Genomic DNA, 25,217 nt, shown 5'->3' with positions numbered 1-25,217 from the left:
GGCTTAGTTTGATAATACGATAATTAAAGGCATATATTTTATATTTTTAAAACAAAAAAAGGTACTTATAATATTTTTTTTTAATGTTATAAAATTACGGTAACAACTGACAGTCCTAGATGGAAGTTCCCACTGAAATTTCACAGAATAAAAAGATGAAAAATTAAAAGCACTTTTAAAATTTTGAGGCTTATAAATTATAAAATAGATGATTTTAGCTGCCACCACAATACCAAATTTAGACCTTTTGAAGGGATGGAGGGAGACTAGGCCATGGAGGAGGGGCTGAAGAGAACCTAATAATGGAACCATTAACACCCAAACCCGACCCATAAACCCAAGTTACATCCGTTAACTGCGGGTTCGGATCACAACTCCAAACCCTAGATCCCCCAGCCCAAAAGGAAAGGAGGAAAAAAAGAAAAAAAAGGAAAAAAAAGAAAGGGAAAACTTTAAAAACCCCCCCTGTGGTTTCGTGCATTCTCACTTTGCTATCCTGTGGTTTAAAACGTATCAATTTACCCCCCTGTGGTTTCATTTTTATCTTTTCGGAAGCTTTTTCGTTAATATTTCGTTAAATTATATACAAAAAACTTCAGATAACCATCTATATTTATCGAATAGTCACTTTAGTATCCTTTAATTTTAACTTTGTCACTGATTTTTAAAAAAAATAATAATAAAATTGATAACAAAAAGATAAAAACGAAACCACAGGGGGGCAAATTGATACGTTTTAAACCACAGGGTAGCAAAGTGAGAATGCGCGAAACCACAGGGGGGTTTTTGAAGTTTTCCCAAAAAGAAAACTAGGACAGAGGAAACCGGAATAGAAGAGAATAGTAAAAAGAAACAAAAGTGTCCATTTTGGGGGATCGGACTCTCTCTCTCTCTCTCTCTCTCTCTTCTCTTGCTTGAGGGGGGAACTTCGCCATGTCTCGCCAAGCGTCGAAGCTGCTCGGGTCCGCCGCCTCTCGCCTCTTCTCTCTCCGCTCCCCCTCCCCCTCTTCGTCTCCCTCCTCCTCCTCCGCCGCCGCCACCCAATTCCGGCGATTTGCGGCAGCGCCGCCGCCGCCTCCGGCGGTGTTCGTGGACAAGAACACCCGGGTCATCTGCCAGGGCATCACCGGCAAGAACGGCACCTTCCACACCGAGCAGGCCATCGAGTACGGCACCAAGATGGTCAGATTCGGATCACTCGATCTCTTCTAGTTGTTGTTGTTGTTGTTGTTGTTGTTGTTTTTGGTGTGGGATTGTGTTTTGATCGTGGTGGATCTTATGGGGATGAAGCTACAATTGATGTTTTCGTTGATATGCGAAGTAGATGATTTCTTTAGGGTTTTAGAATAGTGTGGTGATTTGGGGTTGTAAATTAGGCGCAACGGATCTGAAGATATATAGGGTTTCTAGGTTTTGAGGGGATTATGTTTTGTGTTTCTGTTTGTCGTAGCTTGTGTCCATTGTTCTTCTTTTAGAAAAAAAAAGAGGTATTGATTGAGTGCAAACCATTCCTTCTTTGCATGATGATGCATTCATGATTGCTTGCGTAAATGAAAGCAAATATACCGCAGTTCACTTGGTAGTAAAAAGAGATTTAAGGAATTTTGGTTTGGTTTAGGTGATTTGGATTTTATGAATAACATGAAATATCATGCTAGAGGAAGATATGCTATTGCATGGGGCATTCCTCACTTTTGATACTTTGATGTAGTTGTCGATGATCCGACCAAGATTTTGGTGTTTGTTCATTACCTGTTCATCTCTTGCCATCTTTTTTGTTGCCTGTTCATCATGCTCTCGGAGCATGGGAAGACAGATGGATTTATGTTGATTCGCTTCTTTGCTAACAGAATTTTGAAAATTGTGCTTATTAATTGTAGGAGCTTGATAAAAGTGCTACCTCACCTCTGAAATCAAATTTGCAGTGTTAGGCTTTCACCTATGTAGAGTTGCAAAGAATTTAGCTGAGTGTAGCCTGCTTTCTCGAATAATGATTGATTGCATCTGAGATTTCTTGATTTCTTGCGTATGGCAGGTAGGTGGGGTGACGCCTAAGAAAGGTGGTACTGAACACTTGGGTCTTCCTGTGTTCAACACAGTAGCAGAGGCAAAGGCTGAGACAAAAGCTAATGCATCAGTTATTTATGTTCCACCACCATTTGCTGCTGCTGCGATTTTGGAGGCTATGGATGCAGAGTTAGATCTTGTTGTGTGTATTACTGAAGGAATTCCTCAGCATGATATGGTAAGTGACTTGGACAAAATGCTTCATTCGTTAATCATTTGAACAACTAGCTTACATGTTGCTTGTGGGTCTTCTTTTTTCCCTGTTGCATATTTATCTACTATATTATTACAGCGTTATATGCTAGTTTTTCATTGGCCATGTATTACGCAGCCATTCTCTTTTCTTATAATCCATTTGTTTATGAGGTCGTTGGAGAAATTCACTAAAAAGTAGAAGAAAATAGTAACACTGATAACAAGTGAAGGTAAAAAAAAGGGGAAGGCACACAGAAGTTTCTGTTGGTGGCATGCAACATTTTCGAGACATGAAATCCCAGACACTAGGTTTAGGAGTTCTTAAAACCTTTAAACCTATTCCCGAGACATGAAATTTCGGATACTTTCTTTAGGAGTTCTTAAATCTTTATCCTATTAACATCCCTTCATTATAAGTTAAAGGCCCAAATGCAGGTCCCTGTAATGCATTAAAGTACAGGTTTTTTCTGTTAACATGATTAGGACAATCATTTTTTTTTTCAAGTACTTTACAAAAATATTTTCTTTATGAATAGAACCTTTAGAGAGGATTGTCTATATTGTCTAAAGAGGACCCTTGGGAGTTTTTATAGATCTTTATATTTAAAAATCTCAGATATTATTATTAAATTGCTAAGCTTTCTAATTTTGATTATCCAAGAAAACTACTGTTCAAAGTATTTGTAGAACTACCAAGTAGAGAATTTTATCTCTATGAAAATTGTTGTTACTAAACACAGGAGTAACCTCAATATAAGTTAGAGGAATATGTTCAATAAATGGTGTTATCAATTTGTGCAAATTGAAATGAACTTGCGGTTGTATATGTTGATTAGTTTTTGTTTTTGTAGAAGAGGTAGAGGTTTATTTATTTATTTATTTATTTTGGGGGTGGGGGGTGGTGAAGAAGTTATTAAAGCAGATTGTAAAGTAAAAGAATGGTCAAATGTTTAAAGTCTATAGAAATGGGTGTCTAAAAAGTGAGAATAGGGAGGAGAGAAGAAAGTGTTTTGATAGTTCATGAAATTTACTTTTTTACCTGCTCAACATACACATGTTTCCAGTGTCCGTACTATATTAGCATATTAGCTAAATTTTAGAATAGATTATGATCTGCACCTGCAATTATTATAAACAGTTTCCATTATAATGCATTAGTTAGAGTAAATGCACCAATATCAATATATCATAAACATCACCTGCTTCATATTTAGAAGATTCAAGCATCAGGTTTTGCTATCTGTATGCTTCATTAAAATTAATTTATTTTATTTTCTTATAACTACAAACTGTGTAATATCAGGTTCGAGTGAAGGCTGCTCTTAACAGGCAATCAAAAACCCGTCTCATTGGGCCAAACTGCCCTGGCATCATCAAGCCTGGAGAATGTAAAATTGGCATTATGCCTGGCTACATTCACAAGCCAGGGCGTATAGGGATTGTATCTCGATCTGGTACCCTAACATATGAAGCGGTAAGAGGTTAACTTCATGTTAATAATGCCTTTAATACCAAGAGGATAATGTGAAGATTGTATTTTTATGTCTTCAATTGGCAGGTTTTTCAAACAACTGCAGTAGGCTTAGGGCAATCAACTTGTGTAGGTATTGGTGGGGATCCTTTTAATGGAACAAACTTTGTTGATTGCATCACCAAGTTTCTTGATGATCCTCAGACCGAAGGTAATTTGTTTACACTCAAATTCTAGCTGTAATTTTTATTTGGAAAGAGCTGGCGCCTTGCCAATGTTGATTTCTGAAGCTATTTCTCATAGTTAACTTCTTAGCCATAGTATATGCTGCTTTAGCATAATATCTTCATTACACGAATATTTGAAATCAAGAAAGATAACACACCATAGTTGTGTTGTCAGTATCGAAAGAACTCATGTTGAATATGCATCTGAACAAGGTCTGTTTCAACTAAACTAATTCCTTTAGGCATTGTTATTTAGATTTCCCTCCTTTTGTGATTGTTAAATTAACGCTTGGGATGCGCTGATCAATAGACTTCTATATTCTTCTTGTTATTACTAGTTGTCTTGCAAATTCATCTTCTGTAGAAAAGAAGCAATTTTACAGAAGCAAACACTAAGGAACAATTATCTTTCCTTGTTTGTATCGATTACATTTTTGGTTGTTAATAAGTCATGACAATAGTTTGTTTTGTGTATCCTATACAAATCTCGCCATGACTATTTGTAAAAGAAAAAATGGCTTATGAGTGGTATCTTTACTCTGTCATGTTCCAGTGATCGTCCTTTCGCGCTTTCATTTAACAATAAATTTTATTTGTCTAGTAGTGTGGCCTGAAAGGTATGGAGGAAATAAGACATCTAATCAAATATTCTGGCACCAATGGAATTTCATGTCCTGCTACCCTATTTAACCAGACCTGCATTTGCTGGTAGTGTTCCAGAAAATTCGATTTAGTTAGATCTCCGATCTTTTTTGAATCCGTAGTTTGTTATTGAAGATTTATCAATTTAGGTTGGATGCTAACCAAAAGCCTGGATGTTTACAATATGCCCTATATAAAAGTGTACATATTTTTATATTTGTATCCAGATATTCTTTTTTGGTTTATTGATGGATGTAGATTGTGTACATCTGACCAAAAGATGAGATGTCAACATTTTTTTTGAAGTTTATTTATTAGTCTATACCAAGCAAATTTGAGCAAATTGCCAGATTCTTGGACCATTGTATTTGTGAGTTGTGACTATTCACTAGAAGCAGTAGATTTCACTTCGATGTGTAAACTATGAAAGAACTAGATAGTTTTGCGGAAGGTCATTAAAGGATATTTGAGAGAAAAAAAATTGAAAATTTTCAAATGAGGGGGTTACCCTTTAACTTTATTTGGGGAATGGGCTTCCCATGCCATTCTGCCAAGGGTCTGATACTCTGGTTGCAACACTCTTGCCATTGAGGGCCCTTTTTTAATGACAAGTTAGTTCGGTTGTTGAAGAACCAACTAAACTCGGTTGTCCAATAGCCAATATGGGATTATTAGAGGCTCACTGCCGAGCGTTGATGGTGACGACAACATGGTCGTAGAGGAGGATTGCATGAGACTTTTTTTTTATTAGGGGTTGGGGAGGGGGTAGGGTTGCTAGTGGGTTGTTGGAAGTTTGCAAAGCTGGCCCTGATTTGAGCAAATGCGCCATTAAGAAAAGGACACTTGTCACATTGGCGATGGTACTAGCACCTGACCCTGCAAGTTTTGCCAGGGAAACTAAATCTAAAATAAAATTTGGGGAACCTTTGTTGATCTTTTCTCAAATATATGTTTTCACAAAAATCCAACACTTGAGCTTTGAAGATGAAATATTAACAACAAAAACTTGCATGTCCCAAGAAATTTAAACCATCTTATACTATGGTCATGTTCTATTGTCTTTTATCCTGTGTATTATTCCTAAGTTGGCGTAACTTCATCTGTTATGAGAATTTTGCACTAAGTAGGGCATATCTGTAACTAGGCTGGTTAGCATATGTCGCTTCATGATGAATTAGTGGATCCAACCAACCCCTCGTAACTAATGACTACAATCAGACTAAGCTGAAGGTCGACTGTAGTTAACCCCAGCCTTACATGATGTCCCAATCATACGATTTTCTTTTGACATCTTCCTGGGTACTCTTGTTAATGGAGATATTGCAACCAACTCTCAGAAATGGTACCATATTGATTTTAGTCTGAATTCCAAGGCTGCAAACCAAACAACAGAGGAGCTTGTCATGCTGATCTACCCTGTTGCTTTATTGCTTCATTTCACTCTCATGCGACCTAGGAACACTCCTGAAAATATCCTCTAGGTGTAGAAAATATCCAGACGTGAGAGATAGATTCCTAGGTACAAATGTCGGTCTCTCATTTATTATGTTCAGAAGCTTGGCTGTGACAATTATTGTTCGAAAACCCTTTCTCCATGCATGCCGTGAATGGTTTACCTTGCAGCATTGGATAACATATTAATTGTCTGAGCATATTATATATGATTGATTTTAACTTGTATGCATTTTAGGTATTGTACTAATTGGGGAGATTGGAGGCACTGCCGAAGAGGATGCAGCTGCTTTAATAAAGGTAAAAATAATGGCATAATAGCACAGGAAGATATTTTCCTACATTTTGTCTATATGTAGATATGGATTAACCTATCTTTCTGGGTTCATCATTTAAATCTGTAGTTTGATATGTTTAAAGAAGAGACCTTGTTGTTATGAGAAATTGTTTGTCTCCAAGTTTTTGGGAGTAAAATTGCTTCTCCAGTTTTTCTGCACAATATATTTTTGTGGAGTGGAACTACTTGTGGCAGTGCATGTGAATACTTTTGGAACTTCACTAGCCTGTAGATGAATGTTTACCTTTGTACTCTCCTCCAAAAACTCTCTTGCTGATGCATACTCAGTGTTGCCAGTGTTTTTATTTTCTGTGCCATGATATGTAAGTCGGTTGACTCTGTTTTGAGCAATGTATAGAGCATTTACATCAAATACCATATATGGTGAAGTATATCTGATATTCTGTTTGTCCATCCTGCCTACTTTGTTTACCCTAATATTTAGCTCAACTCTGGGCAAATAGTAATTGTTGTGATTCTTTTGTATCTTGTGGATTTACTAGGTTATCCACAACAAATACCTAATTTTGTCTAGATTGTTTTCACTCATTGTGACGGGAAGAGTTGTTATATATTGATCTATGGATTTTGATTTTAGAAACATGTAAAATCTCAAATGTCCGTGGAAGTATAATGGTATAGATCAGAAGGACAGTATTATAGGATGATTAAGTGCTGAAATGAAGTTTTTGAAGATTATGTGCTATTATCGTAGTATTTATTTTTTAGTTCCTTTATATCATCTTTTCAAGGGAGAATTTGGTTGATGTACATAAGTGAATGTGAATACTGATAATTTTTTAAAGGTTGTCTAAGTTAAAGACATTGTTTGAACCTTTTCAGTGTGCCTGTTGTCTGTTGACTAACTCCATAGGAAACATCTTAAATTACATCTTCAAGTGTACTACATTTTACCATTGTCAAATGCAGGAAAGTGGAACTGAGAAGCCCGTTGTTGCATTCATAGCCGGACTTACTGCACCACCTGGTCGTCGTATGGGTCATGCTGGAGGTATGTTCGTTATCCTTTACGTGATATTTGTGCAGCACCTTTTCTGCTTTATATGTGCTTTTCAAGCTATCTATTTATGCTATTCAGGAAGTAAAGCATATGCCTATTGTCTTAGAGCGGAGGGGTTCTGTGTATGTATGTGTGAGAGAGAGTTATTGACGAAGTAAAGCATGCGACAATTGTCTTACAGAGCAGGGGTTCTGCATAAGTAAGTGCGGGAGCGAGTTTTTCAAGAAGTAAAGCATGTGGCAATTGTCTTAGGTGTTCTGTGTATGTATGAGAAGGTGGAGCTTGGAGGGGACGGCGGCGGTGGAGATATTAATTAGAGGGGATAGAGGTTACTTTAGCAGCGGATTGCATAAAGAGTATGCCAGCAATCAACGATGGCAGCAAATAGACAAAATGATGCAGGAAGGAAGTAGGAAAAGACTGAGGAAAGAGATTGTTAGGTTCTCTGCGTATTTAGTTAAAATGTTTCGCCGCATCCACTCTCCATGAAGGATAAAACCAATTTCCATGAACCAGTTAACGTTTTATTGACCGTTCTATTCATTTTCCTCTAACTTTATGGTGTGCCTTGGACCGGAGGAAGACGTCAAATGAATCACCATCTTCTTAAGAAGTGAATGTTTTGCTGTTTTCCCCCCTTCCAAATCACAAAAACAAAAAGAAAAGGAAAATGCCCGCCCCTGCCTTGCCTATGTGGTGTTGAGGTGGTGGCAGAGTATAGAATTAGTTTGCTAGATAATATTTTGGGAGAGCCATTTTTCAAATTTATCGTTTTAGTAGAGTTGAAATTATAAAAAAGCCCTAACTAGTTGTTATAATGCTAATGGTTACTTTATATGAGCACATCCTGTTTGGTTACTTCTGTTCTTGCGAGTTCTTTAAAAAATGTCCTTATCCTTCTCTACAAGCATAAACCCTATTGCTTATGAGTTATTAAGAACTGAATAAGTTTCGCTCGCTTTGTTTATATACTCTCGGAGAACCGGTTTAACTGTTGTAATTATGGTTTCATTGCAGCAATCGTGTCCGGAGGAAAGGGCACTGCCCAAGACAAAATCAAGACGCTCAGAGAAGCAGGCGTCACTGTTGCCGAGTCCCCAGCCAAGATTGGTGCTGCCATGTACGACATTTTTAAGGAGCGCGGGATGGTAGAGTAAAAAAGCATTCCAAGCATTTTTACGGCAGACATCCAAGTGATCTTTCGATTTAGTGCTGCTTTGAGATGGCAGTCGCTGAAATTTATGGTATGTTTCTGTTTTTATTTTTTTGATAATCATGTTCAACGTCATTTGGTGAGCTCGAAGAGTAGGCATCTAATATTCTTAGTTGCCTAATAAAATCTCTCTTTCGTATATGAGAACCTGCTCAGCACAACTATCCGGCTATTCGAGCCCATTCGGAGGAATGTTCCTTTCTTTTTTTAATACAAATAGTTGGTTTTTTGGCATAGAGAATATGATGAGCAAACTTGGTTGTTCGCTTACAGCTTCCGGTACTTGCTGCATATGCTTTTGCAGATATAAGCATTAGAGTCAACTTCTTGACCCTTTGGTGAGCAAACAAGGGCTTAATGCAGGTCGAAGTCACCTGGCAGATTCCATGTTTTTATTATTATTATTATTATTATTATTATTATTATTATTTAAAATCACTTTATTTTTTAAATAGTAATTCTATAAAGTATATGTATAATAATTTATTCGCTAAATTGTTTTTAGATATTTTTAAAAAAGATTACAAAATTTGAATACTTATGTATATATAAAAAGGGTAAATGACACCTTTGGTCCTCAAACTATGTGGCTCGACGGCTCGTGATATTTTTGTCATTAAATTTTTTTTTGTTGTAATTTTTTGGCTCAAATTTTTAAGTTGTTGCGAGTAAGTCTCATAACTTAATTTAGTTGGCTAAATGCTAATAATTGGCAAAATTTGAAGTGCTATAATGTTTTATTATTATTATTTCATCATTAGTTTTAATACTGTCATATGGTTTTTACATCATGGTAATATTTAGTCATTTGATTGCAACAACTTAGAAAAGTTAAGCTAGAAATTGTAACGAATTAAAATTTGAAAGTGGCGCGCTCCTTATAGAAAAGAAAGTGTATTTTATATTATTATAAAATATGAAAACTTTAAGTAAATAAATAAAACAGAAAAAGGGTTCTGGGCCCAGTTGGGGGATGGTTCGCATGGTGGCCCATGTGCTGGGCCTCAGCTAGCTGTATGGCATGGCATGGCCCGTATTGGGCGGCGGTGATCCGGATACCCTCCAATTTCATTAAACGGTGGTGGTTAAGATTCAAAATTTAATCAACACTTGTGATCATGTTGCTCAACTAATTTATTATGATAGAAAAGCACAAGGGCTCCCAAAATAATGGGCCACTTTTAAATAGACCCGCAAAAGCCAACCACGTTTTATTTTCTTTATTTACATTATTTCCATCGCTTGATTTGAGATCTTTTTTTTGTTGAATTCAACAATAAAATTGTTAATTTAACTGTCTGAGCAATTTTTTTGTTAAAAAAAAAAAATTAGAGAGTTTATCACCGTTAGCAGTAGCTCCGGTCCAGATTAACTTCATGGCACATGCCAAGCACCTGGTTACGCTCGCTTTTAAGACATTTTATATTTCGGAATTCATTAGAAACTAAGCATTTGAAATTTACTAAAACAGGAAAAATAAAATGTAGAGACATAAGATTTAATGTGAAGTCTCGGCTTTTGCTTCAGCAACAAGCAGTTGAGTGTCTTACTTTGAAAGGTTATGGTTCTTTCTCAAATAACTCGAAAATCCCCCCATGTGCTATAATAATAATAATAATAAAAAACTAGTTGAGCAGCAAATATATAACAAAAGCTTCCATTAGAGCTTGTTTGGTTGTATGAACATTGTGCTCGGCATATTTTACTCGTTGACTCAAAGTTCATGCGATAAGATGGCTGGCATAATTACCATAGTTTGTATGGCCTTCAACATAAATTAATCACTTTACTAAATGTAAACTTCTAACTCACCATGAAACAAATCTTCGTAGCGAGCAAATAATAAATGAACAACCTATTGCGGCATCTAAACATATCCTAAACTTATTCAAAGGATTATAAATAATTTTTTATCTAGTGTCACTTTCACTGGAAGTATAAAGATGTGAAGTCATTTTCGACCATAAATATTCACTGTTGTTGTTCGACTCATGGTTAACTAAGGCCGGCAATAACTCAATTGACCCGTAACGTCATTATTGAATTCGTCTCCACTAGTCGCTACTCACCAAGTCAATCATAGAAGGAAAAGAGAGAGAAAAACGTGAGAAAATTTTTCATTGTTGGAGTCTTTTTGTGTGCATTAATGTGAAAAATTTCAGTGAAAAAGGATATAAAAAGTGGGAGAATTTTACTTAAAAAAATAATGAATTTCTTTCTCACCTTATTGATCGTATGCTTGTGTAAAATTTTTTTATGAAACACAGACACATAACGTGGAAAAACTCAGTTCCAAAGCTATTGATTTTATATCAAACAAAAATGGCAATTGAAATTTATAACTTTTAAAACTTTTGTTCAACTATTTTTTTTTTATTCTAAAATTTAGTTATGGCCGAATCTAAAAATCAGTTACGGATGAACCGACAAATAAACCTAAAGATTCTAGCATGAAACCAACCTTTACCAACCAGCAACCTCCTAAAAAACTTTTCATTAATTTTGTTGGCAGTACAGAGCCACAGGCATAATAAGGAAGTCCACAAAAAAAAAATTAAAAAAATAAAATAAAATAAAACAACAAATATTGGGGAGCCAGGTCACACACAATCATGTCAATTATTAGATAGATAGGTGGGTATTATTCTTGTCACTTGCTTCCTCAACTCTATCTTCCATTATTGCTAGATTAAGACGTGACATTTTGTGAAAGAATAATGTTATATGTACATCTGTGCATATATAGTCATATAGATACAAATCGTAATCTCATTTAGCTACTATTTCCTCGCTAGTCTTATCAACATTTTTTTTAATGACAAAAATTGGAAATGGTTTCGTGAATTCTAGAATTAGTTGAATACAAGATTTACACCCATATATAAATATACTGGTGAGTTAGGCTAAAATTTTGTTGCTAGCAAACGGGCTTTGTTGCTTCCGATTTCGATGATAGAGGTTTCAAATCGACGGTTGACATCATTAAACATGATTATATCACTTAAAATATCTAGAAATTAAATTTTATATCTTTTTTATATTATTGATCTAATGATCAAGGTTGCAAAATTTGTAATTTTAATTTCTGATATTAGCCGTTTTCTCGTTTAACTGTATAAAAAATTTAAATCAATTGAATTTTAAACTATTAAAAATAAGATTTATACTCTTGATTTTGATTATAAGACTCCTATTATATCTTTTTTAAGAAAATTTATTTTTAGCCGTTTATTTTTGTGTCCACTTGATGCATAAAATATGATTTCTAAATACTTTAATTGATCTAGATCATATTCAACAGTATTGATCGTCAATTCAAAAGCCCCATCATTGTAGATAAATTGATAGCAATAGAACTTGTTTTCTATTGATAGTATTATAATTCAACTCATTTACTAATAGTATTTTTCTTTTGGAAAATATATGGCTTACTACGAAACTTCTAAAAAATATACGGTTCTGTAGCTAGAAGGAATATGAGGATTTTGCGGTATATACCCTGTTTGAGACAGGTGGAATATATTTGTTTTGATTGTAGAGTTGTTTGTAGCGTCCTTTTTGATACTTCTTACTGTATATTTCTTATGCTTTCGACAATTAAAAAATCAAAAACATCAACTTTTTTATACTTTCGATAGCCCAGTAATTCTATACTGAATACATGTACAGCGGATGATCAAAAGTGTGCAATAATTATATAATAATGCCAACTTTATTATTGCGGCCACTATTAAGCAATAATAATGCAATTTTTCTAGTGAAAGCATAAAAAGATATTTATTTGTATCAACCTGTCAATCAATTTAACTTATCAATCAATCTCTCAACCTGATTCATCAATCCAATCTTATCCAATATATTTACGTACTCGTGTCGAGTTTTGGTGTAATTAGTATGTTGTGATTATTTGTTAGTTCTAAAGTAATTCTTGTAAACCCTCTAAAAAAAAAGGTGCATATTTCAGAGATATTTAAGAATTTAAAAATAAATTTTAAAATATTTTTAGTATTTATTAAAAATAAAAAGTTGATAAGACAATAGTCAAGTATCGGTCATTGGACTGAGAAGATGTAAGATTTATATTCGATTTGGAGTTTATCTATAGTACTATTCTTATTATTTTATTTTTTAAGTTACTTGCATTTTTTATTAATTTTTTTTTGGCTATTAGGCCTCTAAATTTATATTTTGTTTCAATTAGGTCTCAGCCATCGAAATTTATATTAATTTTGATAAAATAGACCATATCAACTCTAATGAAAATCCTGCTAACTAATATAGATTAATTATGATCATAGTTCGACAACATCCGATCAATACCAGCAATATTTTTTTAAGAAAGAGTCCGATAATACTCTCAATCTGTCATCAAGAATGCAAGATGCTTCAAAAGAGATAGGATGCATCGCAGTAAATGTCGAGGTGGCCATGTACGTATAAAAAAAAACTAGTTGAGTATACGTACAAATGCACGTAATAATTATTTAATTTATTTTAAATCAATAAAAATTTGCAAATCATATTTATTCAAAAATTTAAAATAAAATATTTTATAAATTTATATGTTATATTTTATTAGAAAATATCTACAATATCAAATTTAAATTTTAATATAAAATATATGGATAGAAGTGATTTTTTTAATCTAAGGACAAAATGTTCATAACCGTTCATTTTATTTTTAATATTTTAACAATTGATCATACTCTTTCGTAGAATTGAAGTTATAGATAAGTATAAATGTTTGTTTTAACAAATTAGTCATAACGTTCTTTTTTATTTAGATAATTTTTTTACAAATTGATCATAAATTTTGTACATCATATTAATTCAAAAATATGATTTGCAAATTTATCAACCAATTTATCTTTTAATTATTTTCATTGTAATATATTGAGATCCCAAAATTTTAAATTTTAAATTAATTTTAAATTTTGAATTGAAATATAAATTTACAGAGATATTCTGGCAAATATTTGATAGATAAATTTTTTTCTATTTTAGAGATAAAAAATAATAATTTTTAATTAAAATATAGATTCCCAGTAAGATATCTTTCGGTTGGTAAAAATTTGGATAAGTATAATATATTTTTTTTCTATTTATAAGATAAACAGAAATTAAAAATTTGTTTCATTACGTTATTTATTTTACTACGGAAAGAGGAATCAATATTTTCCCTAAAAATGGTTCTCGACAGACCAATAATTTAAATACGGTTGCTTTTATATATAGTATAGATATTTACGGCAATGATATTGAGTTTGATGTGATGGATGTCCATGCAAATAAAGCGGTTACAAGAAAATAGTACAATTAATCTTTAAAATTTTAAAATTAAATTTAAAAAATAAAAAAAGTGGAACCAAACCACTACAATCTGACAAGAATTAACATAATATCAGTAGACCTCGCAATCTTGATCCATACCCGTGGGTGGCCGTAGGTTATTTGCAAATTTACGGGTATGGGTACTAACATTTTCAACCCAAAGAATTACCAATAAAATGGATGGGTACCTATTAAGCTGTGGGTATTTTGGGTAACTCGCAGATATCCACACATATATTTTTTAATTATAAAATATATTTTCTTAATTAAAAAATACTTTTTTTATTTATCTATTCTAAAAATTCTAACTCTAATTTTTTTATCGCATTTTTTATATTATGGAATTTTTTTGTTTTAGGACTTTAAATATTTTTATGTATGTTATGATATTTCAAATAATGAGTTACGTTACGCTTTTAAAATTTTTCTATATGTATTTTATATTTAAAAAATATAAGAGCAAAACAGGAAAAAAAAAAAATTGAGGGCAACCCGCATACCCACCTGTCCACCCGCAGATAGGTATAGATAAAAATGTTGGCTATTCAAAAATTTACAAATAAATTTTATTCATATTTAAAAGTAACCTGCAGATACAATGACCAGCTCGTTTACCGGATCTAAATATCAGCCAGCTATGGCATCGCAATCGTGGAATCCACGCCGTCCGACCACCGCCCAACTTTCCACTTGCCGATTCGATTGAATCTTACTCTGATTACTGGCTAGATACGGAAAAGTGTATAGTCCCAAAATTTCGTCCAAATTCTTGCCTGCACCCAGTGTATTCATAAATATAATGCACTCGACACTTAATTTGTGTCATATAAAGAGTTTATGTAGTCAACGGTAAAACTCCAAAGTTTATCATTTTTCATGTATCTGCCATTTTAAAACTTTATTTAAAATTACGGAGAGAATTAATGCACTACATAATGCATTAAGTAGGTTAAGGTGTAGCAACCGCACCCGTCCGATTAATCAATTTAGCTACTATGGACTGGTTTCAAGTTCCGATAGTCAACCAATTCTGGCATAGTCAACCCTAAAGTGCAGTTGACAAAGTTTGAACCCGAGGTCGATCGAGTGATAGGCAAAAGCTATAGAAATTATCTTTTTTTATTTCTACCGCGCGACCCTTTATGAAGTTACAAACTATGAGTAGTATATTATTTTATTGGGTTTGTAAATTTGTAAATTTTCTGATTGCACTATTTATCCTGTTATGATCATGTTTGCTATGTGGACTCTATTGCATTCAAAGATAATAGTTCTACGTACATACTATTAGCCATGCATGCAAAATAATATATTTTACGATAGTCTATCATTATCGCATTGATTGTGTCGAGTCGTTTCTTATTTTTGTGGCACAAGTTGGATTGGGTCTAGCATTATGTGCGTGCGCATGCGCTGTGTGCCGAGCTGGTGTTCATATATATAGAGTGTGTGTGTTTGGTAATGTGTGAGTCACCCCAGTGCAGTGCGCACTTGACAAACATACTAGAGTATATGCGCGACGAGAGAGGTATGATCTAATAGTATCGGTGAGTATAAATAGTGTGCATGCACATGCATGATGAATCATATTGGATGCGTTATGACGATCTATTATGAAGTGACGTGCTTGATGCTTGGTGCTGGGTGGTATGAATGAGGAGACTTTGCATTGGACATGCAGTCGAGTTGATTGGTTGAGTCAAATGGTTTATTTCTCGGGCACATGGAGTGTTGAGGTATTAAGTATTGAGCATAGAGCAGTAGTCCTAACCATCTTAATTAGTACAAGTTGATTTATTATACACACATTGTTGGTTGTTAGCCTCTTTATATATATTGTATCCTTACTTAGGACTTAGTTCCTACTATTTTGTAAATAGGACTGAATAGAGCTGTAGATCGTAAGCATTAACCGTTAATTTCAAAATCTCTAACTGAAAGAAAGGGCACATCTATCATACTTAAAATGTATAGACACATAGCGTTCGCAGGCTTCGACTATGACTCACTCCAACTTGGCCTCCTCCATGGGCAAAATGCTGGCCTATTTAATCAACAACTTCCCCTCGATCCTCTTGTGCCAACACATTTCTTGTGCAGGAATCAAACTTACGCTATTAGCTCTAATACATTTTGTGGATCAAAAGGCGCTAACCAATAATTCTAAATGCTTGAACTGAAGGAAAAAACACAGTTATCACACTTAGAGAGTATAGATACAAAACGCTTGCAGGCTTCGACTATAACTCGCCCCAACCTAGTCCATTCAATCCAACAAGTATAACCATAGCGTGTGGACTTAAATGGGCCAGCATCCTGCCCTATGACAGAAGGTCATGTGTGGGCCGAGTCATGTTCGAAGTGGCGTGAGGCTGGTTGGGCCGAGTCACAATCGAGACCTGTTGGCTCTGTATCTGTACGCTTTAAGTGAATTGGTTGCGTAATTTTAACAGCTTGAGCTTTTGGGATTAATGATTAGCGCCAACGATCCGACACAGCGAACTACAAGTAAAATAACAAAATTACAAATAGCTTGCATTTAATTATAGTCTTCCATATTGCAGTCATTTATATTGTTGTTGTGCATGTATAGCCGGACATTCTACCTTCTAGATTAGATATAGGCTTTTATTTTCTTAAAGCCTTACAGCTTCGAAGGTTCAAATTCGAAATTTCTAATTTAAATAGTATGGAAATGCAAGGTTGCCACGGTGGTAGTTTAAATCATGCATGTTAGATTTTATTATAATATAATTTCTATAGTTCTACTTAAAGATAAATATATTTATTTATATATAATTTTGCCGTAACTCTTTTTGGCGCAATAGCGCTAGATTCAATTCTCAGCGCTGAATCAAGTTGGAAGATCTTAATATAATTAGATAAGGCTAATGAGCCAGATTCTGATTTCTAGATCACTATTGTGAGATTTTTTATGGTATATATAGTACGTACGTATATTCCATGCTAATAATAATTACTGCAAATTCCCCAAATTTGGGATGTACAAAGCGGGACCCACCGCCAATCGACTTCTCCAATGCAAGTTATTTGGTGGTTGGTATTCGAGACTCAAGTTCGAATCCTAATTGATTCACATTTCTAGCTAAGTTTATTTTTAAATGAAATAAACGAAACGGGTAGCGTGATATCTATCTCTCAAAAAAAAAAAAAAAAAAAAATTTTGCTTGCCGCGAGATACATGTGAGTGAACCAAATAAAAAATAAAAAATTATATACTTGTCACATGAACATCATGAAGATACCACGTGAATTAGCCAAATGCCAACTAAAAAATTATATACTTGTCACATGAAGATCATGTAGATTTGATTAATTTTTTTAAAAAAATTTAGTATCTCTTAACGACCCCCTTCACCCACCTCAAATAAAGAGAGAAATATTATGGTCTGAAATTTTAAATTAATTTTTTTTTTTTTTTTGTATAAAACATTCATTGATTTCCGATTTTGTAAATAAAGATCGTCTTTTTTTTATTTTGTATACTTGAGCCGAATCTATATTCATATATTTTTATCTATATGTATCCATACTATTATTAAAAGAGAAAGTTTTATTTTTATAATTTTTTCCAACATTGCCACTATTATCTAATTAATAACTATCATTTTATACCAATATCGAATCATTGATTGTTAACATAAATTTTATAACCGTCAGATAATTTTATTTTAAAAATTATATATTTAGTTTACCAACGGGGATTTGAAGATCGATCAATTTCTACGGGTGGATCCGGAAGACAAAGAAAAATTTAAATTGATTTACTTGTTAGGCTGGAATAACTAGTTGGAGGATGGGGTTAAAGACAGTTATAAACCCTTTTGTCCCATCCACTATTTAACTCCCATAATCAGGTACATATAATAAATTTTTTCTCTTAGTTTTCATATCCGCCACTAGATATTATCGATATTTAAAGCAGACAGAGAAATATAAAACGTGATTGGCTACAGTAGGAGTGTTTGAGCTAAGTAATTACCGTCCCTCCCTCGTCAACATGTTAGTTTTGTTTACGCTTACACACGAGTCAAGTCAAGAGTGGACTGAGAAGAGTAAAGGAACGCTAACCAAGTCGACTAGTATCCCACATAACAATACTAGCAGCCTTGTATTCCCATGGAAGTACATGTAAATAACCGGTGAGTTTCTGTCATTCGATACAATTCAAACACCTAAGTAGGTGTGAAAATAGACGAAGATAACTATCGAGGAATTTTGACACCCTGAACAGATGCACATGAAGCTCCCACTAGCTGTTGAGTAACGTCTGAAAGTGTCCGGTATGTTTAAACTTCCATTTACAACGAATATTCTCGAGTAGATCAGTAGAGAGAGAACCACACAGAACCAACACAACCAAAACAAGCAATACGACAAAGGTGTATTTGTCAGAGTTTTGTTTGGATTGGTTGTCTTGAGTTAACAAACTACGTCAACAAAAGAAAAAAGTCAAACAAGTAATTAACCTAACGAGGAAGAATACGTTTAGTATAACTAACTAAAAACACATCAACAATTTGTAATGTCGACAAGCTAGTAGTCGCTTGCTTAGATACTACAAAAGGGTAAGAAAAGTATCAAGACGTGAATATATTACCATGGAATAATCCATGAAAAAACTGACATTTCTTTGTTTATTCTTTTAAAAGAAAAAAACGGGTAAAGAGTAAAAAAAACGGGAAAACCAATGTCTTAAAACAACCGAACAGCTAAAGCTTACCTATGTAACGTTGTCCGAGTCTTTGTTTACTCCATACGTTGAATTCGGCAATCAAATGTAACAGAATATACAAAGTTAGAAGTTGTGAAAGGAGAATATTTGAGCTCTCAAACTAAATTACCGTTCTCGAAACGTAATATTTATCACACAAGTATCTAGTGAACCACCTTAAGCTTTAGACCAGGAGGATTAGATTCGAATTCGACAATCTATGGTTAAAAAGAAAATAGCAGATAAGTTGTTTGAACAGTTTTTTAATGGTTCAATTGAAGTAGACCCATTATGTTTTTATTGAATCAAGACGAAGAGTATGTAAAAGATAATCCAAAAACACATGGTATTTCGCAAGGGTTACGGCCAGAATAGCATGTTTAAGTTGTCACTTCTAGGATAGATACCGGCGCTTCAGCTGCTACGGTACGTAAAACACAGGACGCAAACGACCGCGCCGGTCAGAAGGTGGAATGAGCGGCGTTTAAGCTCACCACTGTAGTTTGAAAATCTCTACTAAACTAGATTGATAAATGGCTTTATACATTGCATTAAAGATTATTAAATTACTTTACTCCCCGTGGTTTTACACGTTTTAAGTACCCAAAGCAGTTGAGTTGACTTTCGACCAAAGACCTAAACCACAATTGTTTACGTTTCATCCTTTCATTTTACGAAAACATTTGTAGTCAATAAGACCCATAATAATAATAAAAAGAACACAAACCAAATTTTATCTAGAATTTCGGGAGAAAGTAAACAGGAGATATATATATATATATATATATATATATCTCGTCCCGACGACACGAGAGTCCTCGTGCCTGCAGAGATACGAGGACTCGGCAAAAGTTACTACCTTAAAAGCTTAGCTGCTAGCCGAGGCAATTTGAACTAGATCGCGTAATCTTCAAAAATCTTTTATTAAAAACTTTAAAAAACTATAGTAAATGAATCACTAGCTTTCCTAAGTTTTAAGTATTAAAAATTACCAACTATAGACGGCAAAAGTTTAAATTCCCACATCTTCATAAGTTTAGTCTACTTTAAAACTATGTTTTAAGAAATATGATAGATGTTGTTCTAGTTATAAAGACTAGCTTTTAAAATCACGATATAGTGGTGAAAAATATCTTAAAAATAAAAGTCGGCAATTTTTAATAACCAAAACTTAGGAAAGCTAACGTTCCATTTACTATAGCTTTTTAGCGTTTTTAATAAAAGATCTTTGAAGTTTATGCAATCTAGTTCAGATCACCTCGACTAGCAGCTAAGCCTTTAAGGTAGTAGCTTTTGCCGAGTCCTCGTGTCGTCGGGACGAGAGAGAGAGAGAGAGAGTTGGAAACCCCCGGGTGTAGTAGGATTGGCGTGTAGAGAATTAGGTTACCGGTTTTTGAACCATCGTGGTTACTGAACTACGATAATTATCATATAATCGGATCAAGATATATATATATATATATATATATATATATATATATATATAAAGCAGGGATTATACTATCTATAAATTTAATAATAATAATAGGTAGCCTTCTCTAGGCTACCGGTTTTAAATAATATGTTATGGTTTAANGAATTAGGCTTGAAAAGCTCGAATTAATATATATATAGTACAGCTACTATACTATCGATAGTATCAAGCGCTTGATACTATAGAGTTTCCGCCATTAGATCTACCACTTTGACCATTTTCACCCGTTAGATCATACTATTCAACTAACCACCCACTCAACTCTAGGAAGCTATTATCATTCTAACCGGAGATTGCTATCTTCCTAACCGAACATCTTTTTATTCAAGAGCCGAAAATCTAATAACACCAAGCACTACTGTAGATAATATAAAATAATAAATGTAACTCTCAACTATATAAAACAATAAAATACTTATAAACTCTCAACTATATAAAACAATAAAATATTTATAACTACAATACTTTTTATTACATCGAACCAAATAAGTTAATACTTTTTATTACATCGAACCAAATAAGTTGTATGTAATTATCGAACCAAATGGCCCTCAACTAATCATTTGCTGTGTGGGTATATACTAGTTTGCTTTAAAAAAAAAATTTGTGGACTGAATTGCCTTGCTTTGTTAGATATTAAAATGGCTAAAATGATTTCTCAACTTTGGATACTTATTAGCTCACTATCACATTATGTTAAATTAGTGAATTAGCCGCGCGATGCTGTGGATATAAGATATTTTAATAATAATATTTAATTAGAATATTTATATTATTTTATTCTCTTAATTATTAATTAAATAAATTTAAAAAGTAATTTAAATAAAAATAGTGTAAATTGATTTATTTGCCACGTAACTTTTCTAAGAACTTATTAGCAACTAAATTATTTTATAAAAGCATCTGTGAAAAAAAATTATTAAATATTATATATAAATGAAAAATATAGTAAATTTAATAGATGTATTAAATACAAGTTAATAAAAATACTTATTGTAGAACCCCTAAAGCCACTCTAATCATCTCAGCTGTTGGAAGAAGCTATTTATTAATACATTTTAATTAATATTTCTATGTTCTTATATTAATTTATTATCCTAATTATTAATTAAATAAATTTAAACATAAATAATTTTATAATTTAATTAATTTAAATAAAAATAAATTAAATTGGTATATTCACAACATAAAATTTTGTAAGAGCTTATTAGTAATTAAATTATTTTATAAGGGCATATGTGAAAAAATTAGGAATAAATATTAAAATAGTTAAAAAATATGTAAATTAAAAATTTAGTAGATTTAATAAGTGTATTAACTGTTAGTTATTAGTAATTTAATTTTTTCCTAAAAAATTATAATTGTTCAATTTGGTCATTTTTTTTATAAAATTTAATATACATTTTGATTTGATTACTAAAATTAATCATAAAAAATAATTGTAAATATTAGTTAAAAGCTAGTTTGAGGGGGTCTTCACACATTTTTTACCAAAATGATTTCAGGTAAAAATGTATGGAGATATCCTAAATTTTGGTTTTTGGACTTCAGTTATTTTACTCAAAAACTTTATAAATTTTATCAAATTCATTAATTATTTCACCAAATTTTATAATTTTAATTATCTTTGGTCATTAAAATTGAAATAAAAAAGAAATTAAAATTTGAGTGGGTCTGAAGCCAAAAAAATTATATTTAAGGGTATCAATATATTTTTACCACATCAGTGTACAAGAAAGTCTTGTCCACTTCATTTTTAAAACCCGCAATATAAATATTTAAATCCTAATATTTTTTATACATATGTTTTCTATATAATGTAGATCACATCTAGTTAATTAGATTGTAATTTTATTATATTAATTGTTAAAAATTTTGGTAGTTGTATGTAATATTTATAGACTTGGTGCATGTTTTTATTGGTGAGGAGTGGTTTGGGAGGAAAAATTATCTCAATCTTATATATATATATATATATATATATATATATAGTAGGGCTAGAATACTTGTAAAAGTATCATGGGGGTGATACTTGTGTGTTTTTAGCCCTTGGATGGAGAGATGTGAGGTTGAGATGATGGTGGTAGGTGGTGGTAGGTGGTGGTAGGTGGAATAGTGTTAATCCAGGGATATTAATAATCAAAAAAGTAATCCAATGGTTAAAACCTAATAGCACCATGATGTGATACTTGTAAAAGTATCATAGCTCAACTCTATATATATATATAATATAGAGTGAGGCTACTATGCTATCGAAAGCACGGAGCTTCCCGTGCTTCCAGCTCGTTTTCAATGTTGCGACTTTCGAATCGTCAATCGGCTCCGTTAAACTTAATCTAGAGTATTTGGAGTACCTAGAAAATAAATTTTATTATTTTTCGATATCATTTTGCCTAGTGATCGAATGAGCTCAAAAATCAACAAATTTCAATGGCCGTAGTGAGCCGTTTGCAAGTTTAACGGTGCAGAAATATTCAAATCACGTGAAATTTTAATAGAAAATTTTTTATACTATATAAAACAAATCATATTTTTGATTTAAAATTTAAATGTCATATTATTATATTTTTGGTAAGATTTTTATTTTCAGCGTTGATTTTGAGCCTCTTCATTCACTAGGCAAAATGATATCGTAAAATCATAAATTTATTTTCTAGATACTTCAAATACTCTACATCAAGTTTAATGGGCTGATCGATGATTCGAAAGTCGCAACATCGAAAAACGAACTGGAAGCACGGAAGGCTCTGTGCTTCCGATAGTATAGTAGCCCTCACTATATATATATATATATATATATAGTCCAGCTGTGGTGCTTGTAAAAGCATCAAGCACTTAGTGGTTGTAAGTTTTTTATCGTTAGAATCTACTCCTCGGATCATTTTCAACTATTCGATTATACATCCTAACCGCATATCTCTTAATCCAATGGCTAAAAATCTACAAGCACCAACAACTTTATACTTTTAAAAGTATAGGCTCAATTATATATATATAATATATATATATATATATATATATATAGAATTAGGCTACTATGCTATTAATAGCACAAAGTCATTGGTGCTACAAGTTTTTGGCCATTGAATTAAGAGATGTGTGGTTAGGATGATGTGGGCCCCCTAAGGGTTGAGTGAGTGGTTGGTTGAATAGTTGATCTAACGGGTGAAAATGATCAAAAGGATAGATTTAACGGCGGAAAACTTGGTAGCACCAAGTGCTTCGTCTATTAATAGCATAGTACGCGGACTCATATATATATATATATATATAATAATATATATATAATATATATATATATATAATATACTATATATATATATAGAGTAGGGCTGCTGTGCTCTCAGGAGCACAGAGGCCTCCGTGCTCCTGAGCCGTTTTCGATGATGAAGTTTCCGAATCGATGATCGACTCCGTTAAACATGATCTAGCGTATTTGAAGTTTCTAGAAAATAATTTTTGCGATTTTTCGATATCATTTAGAGCAGGGCTGCTGTGCTCTCAGGAGCATAGAGGCCTCTGTGCTCCTGAGCCGTTTTCGATGATGGAGTTTCCGAATCGATGATCGACTCCGTTAAACTTGATCTAGCGTATTTGAAGTTTCTAGAAAATAATTTTTGCGATTTTTCGATATCATTTATCTAACAATCGAAAGGATTCAAAATCAATAATTTTTAACGGCTGAAAATAAAATTCCTATAAAAAGTGGTGATATAGCACTAAAATTTTCGATCAGAAATATTGATCTTGTTGTGAATATTATAAAGAGTTTTGTATCAAAATTTCATCTGATTTGAATACTTCTACACTGTTAAACTTGAAAACGGCAGATATCAACCATTAAAAATTATGAATTTTGAATCCTTTCGATCACTAAGTAAATGATATAAAAAAATCACAAAAATTATTTTCTAGAAACTTCAAATGCGCTAGATCAAATCTAACGGAGCCGATCGTCGATTCGAAAACTCCATCATCGAAAACGGCTCAGGAGCGCGGAGGCCTCTATTCTCCTAAGAGCACAGCAGCCCTGCTCTCTCTCTCTCTCTCTATATATATATATATATATATATAAGACATGATAATTCTCTTTTATTGAAATCTGAAGTCTATAATAATTTGTATATTGGCTTTTTTCATAGTGCAGATTACATCAATTAAATTAGATTTTAGGTTTAAAATTTTAATAATTAAAATATGTTTAGTGGATGTTATATTTTAATAAACCGGGTGCCTACAATTTTTTAAAGTTGAAATGGAGGAGTTGAAATATGTGAAATAATCATTATTCTCCAATAGCTAGCTTAGAGAGTGTTTGGCTTTTAAGAAAAGTGTGAAAAAATATTTTTCAGAAAAAGTTTTCAATGACAAAGATCCTTTTCTACAGTTTTCGTTTTCCATATAGAAAATTTGAAAAGCAAAAATACTATTCTTTCATAAATTCTAAATAATTTTTTTAAGAAAAAACTATTTTTTCTAGGAACTAAATGGATGGAAATATCTTTTAGGCAGAAAAAATGTTTTCTGAATATTTTCTACAGAACCAAACATGTACCTTTTTAGAGGGTGTTTGATTTTTCAAAAAATATTGTAGAGAACAGTTTTTTTTTTTTTTTTTTTTTTTTCTAGAAAAGTATTTTTGTCCGTTTGGTTTCTAGAGAAAATATTTTTTCTTATTTTTTTTTCATATTTTAAGAAAAATAGCCTTTTTGGTTTTTTGAACTTTTTTATTCATAAAGTAAAAAACTATAAAAAAAATGTTTTTCATGAAATCAAAATTTCAAAAAATATTTTTTAATGCTTTTCTAAGAAACAAAACACACCATTAAGGTACAGTGTATTTAATATTTATATTCAACACATAAAAATAAAAAATATTTACTCAGATATTTAATCCACCCACCCAACGAAGAATGTTTCAATTTCTTTTTTATTTTTTCATAAATACAAAAAAAGAGATATGACTCGTAGAAAAAAATTTGACTTGAGTTTTAGAATTACAATCCATTTTGGATTGAAAAACAAGCATTGCTCCAAAAGAGAAAAATGTGA

At 32.6% G+C, this 25,217-nt stretch overlaps 1 protein-coding gene across 2 annotated transcripts; it reads left to right on the top strand.

Moving 5' to 3' along the window:
- On the top strand, nucleotides 833-9,262 carry LOC109713312 (succinate--CoA ligase [ADP-forming] subunit alpha, mitochondrial-like). Of its 2 annotated transcripts, XR_002217075.1 has the most exons (8): nucleotides 833-1,182; nucleotides 2,036-2,245; nucleotides 3,566-3,736; nucleotides 3,821-3,944; nucleotides 6,293-6,354; nucleotides 7,322-7,403; nucleotides 8,430-8,656; nucleotides 8,930-9,262. XR_002217075.1 is itself a non-coding variant. In XM_020237317.1 (7 exons), exons 1-7 carry the CDS (start codon nucleotides 934-936, stop codon nucleotides 8,567-8,569), a joined length of 1,038 nt encoding a protein of 345 aa, XP_020092906.1. In that variant the 5' UTR covers nucleotides 833-933; the 3' UTR covers nucleotides 8,570-8,866. The 2 variants fall into 2 exon arrangements, 1 of the variants encoding a protein (XP_020092906.1); XM_020237317.1 differs by lacking the exon at nucleotides 8,930-9,262 and having other exon boundaries at nucleotides 8,430-8,866.

This window comes from Ananas comosus, linkage group 7 (genome assembly GCF_001540865.1).
Source record: "Ananas comosus cultivar F153 linkage group 7, ASM154086v1, whole genome shotgun sequence".
NCBI classification, from domain to species: domain Eukaryota; kingdom Viridiplantae; phylum Streptophyta; class Magnoliopsida; order Poales; family Bromeliaceae; genus Ananas; species Ananas comosus.
The sequence above is the reverse complement of the archived record's forward strand: the minus strand, read 5'-3'. Positions and strand labels throughout refer to the sequence as shown.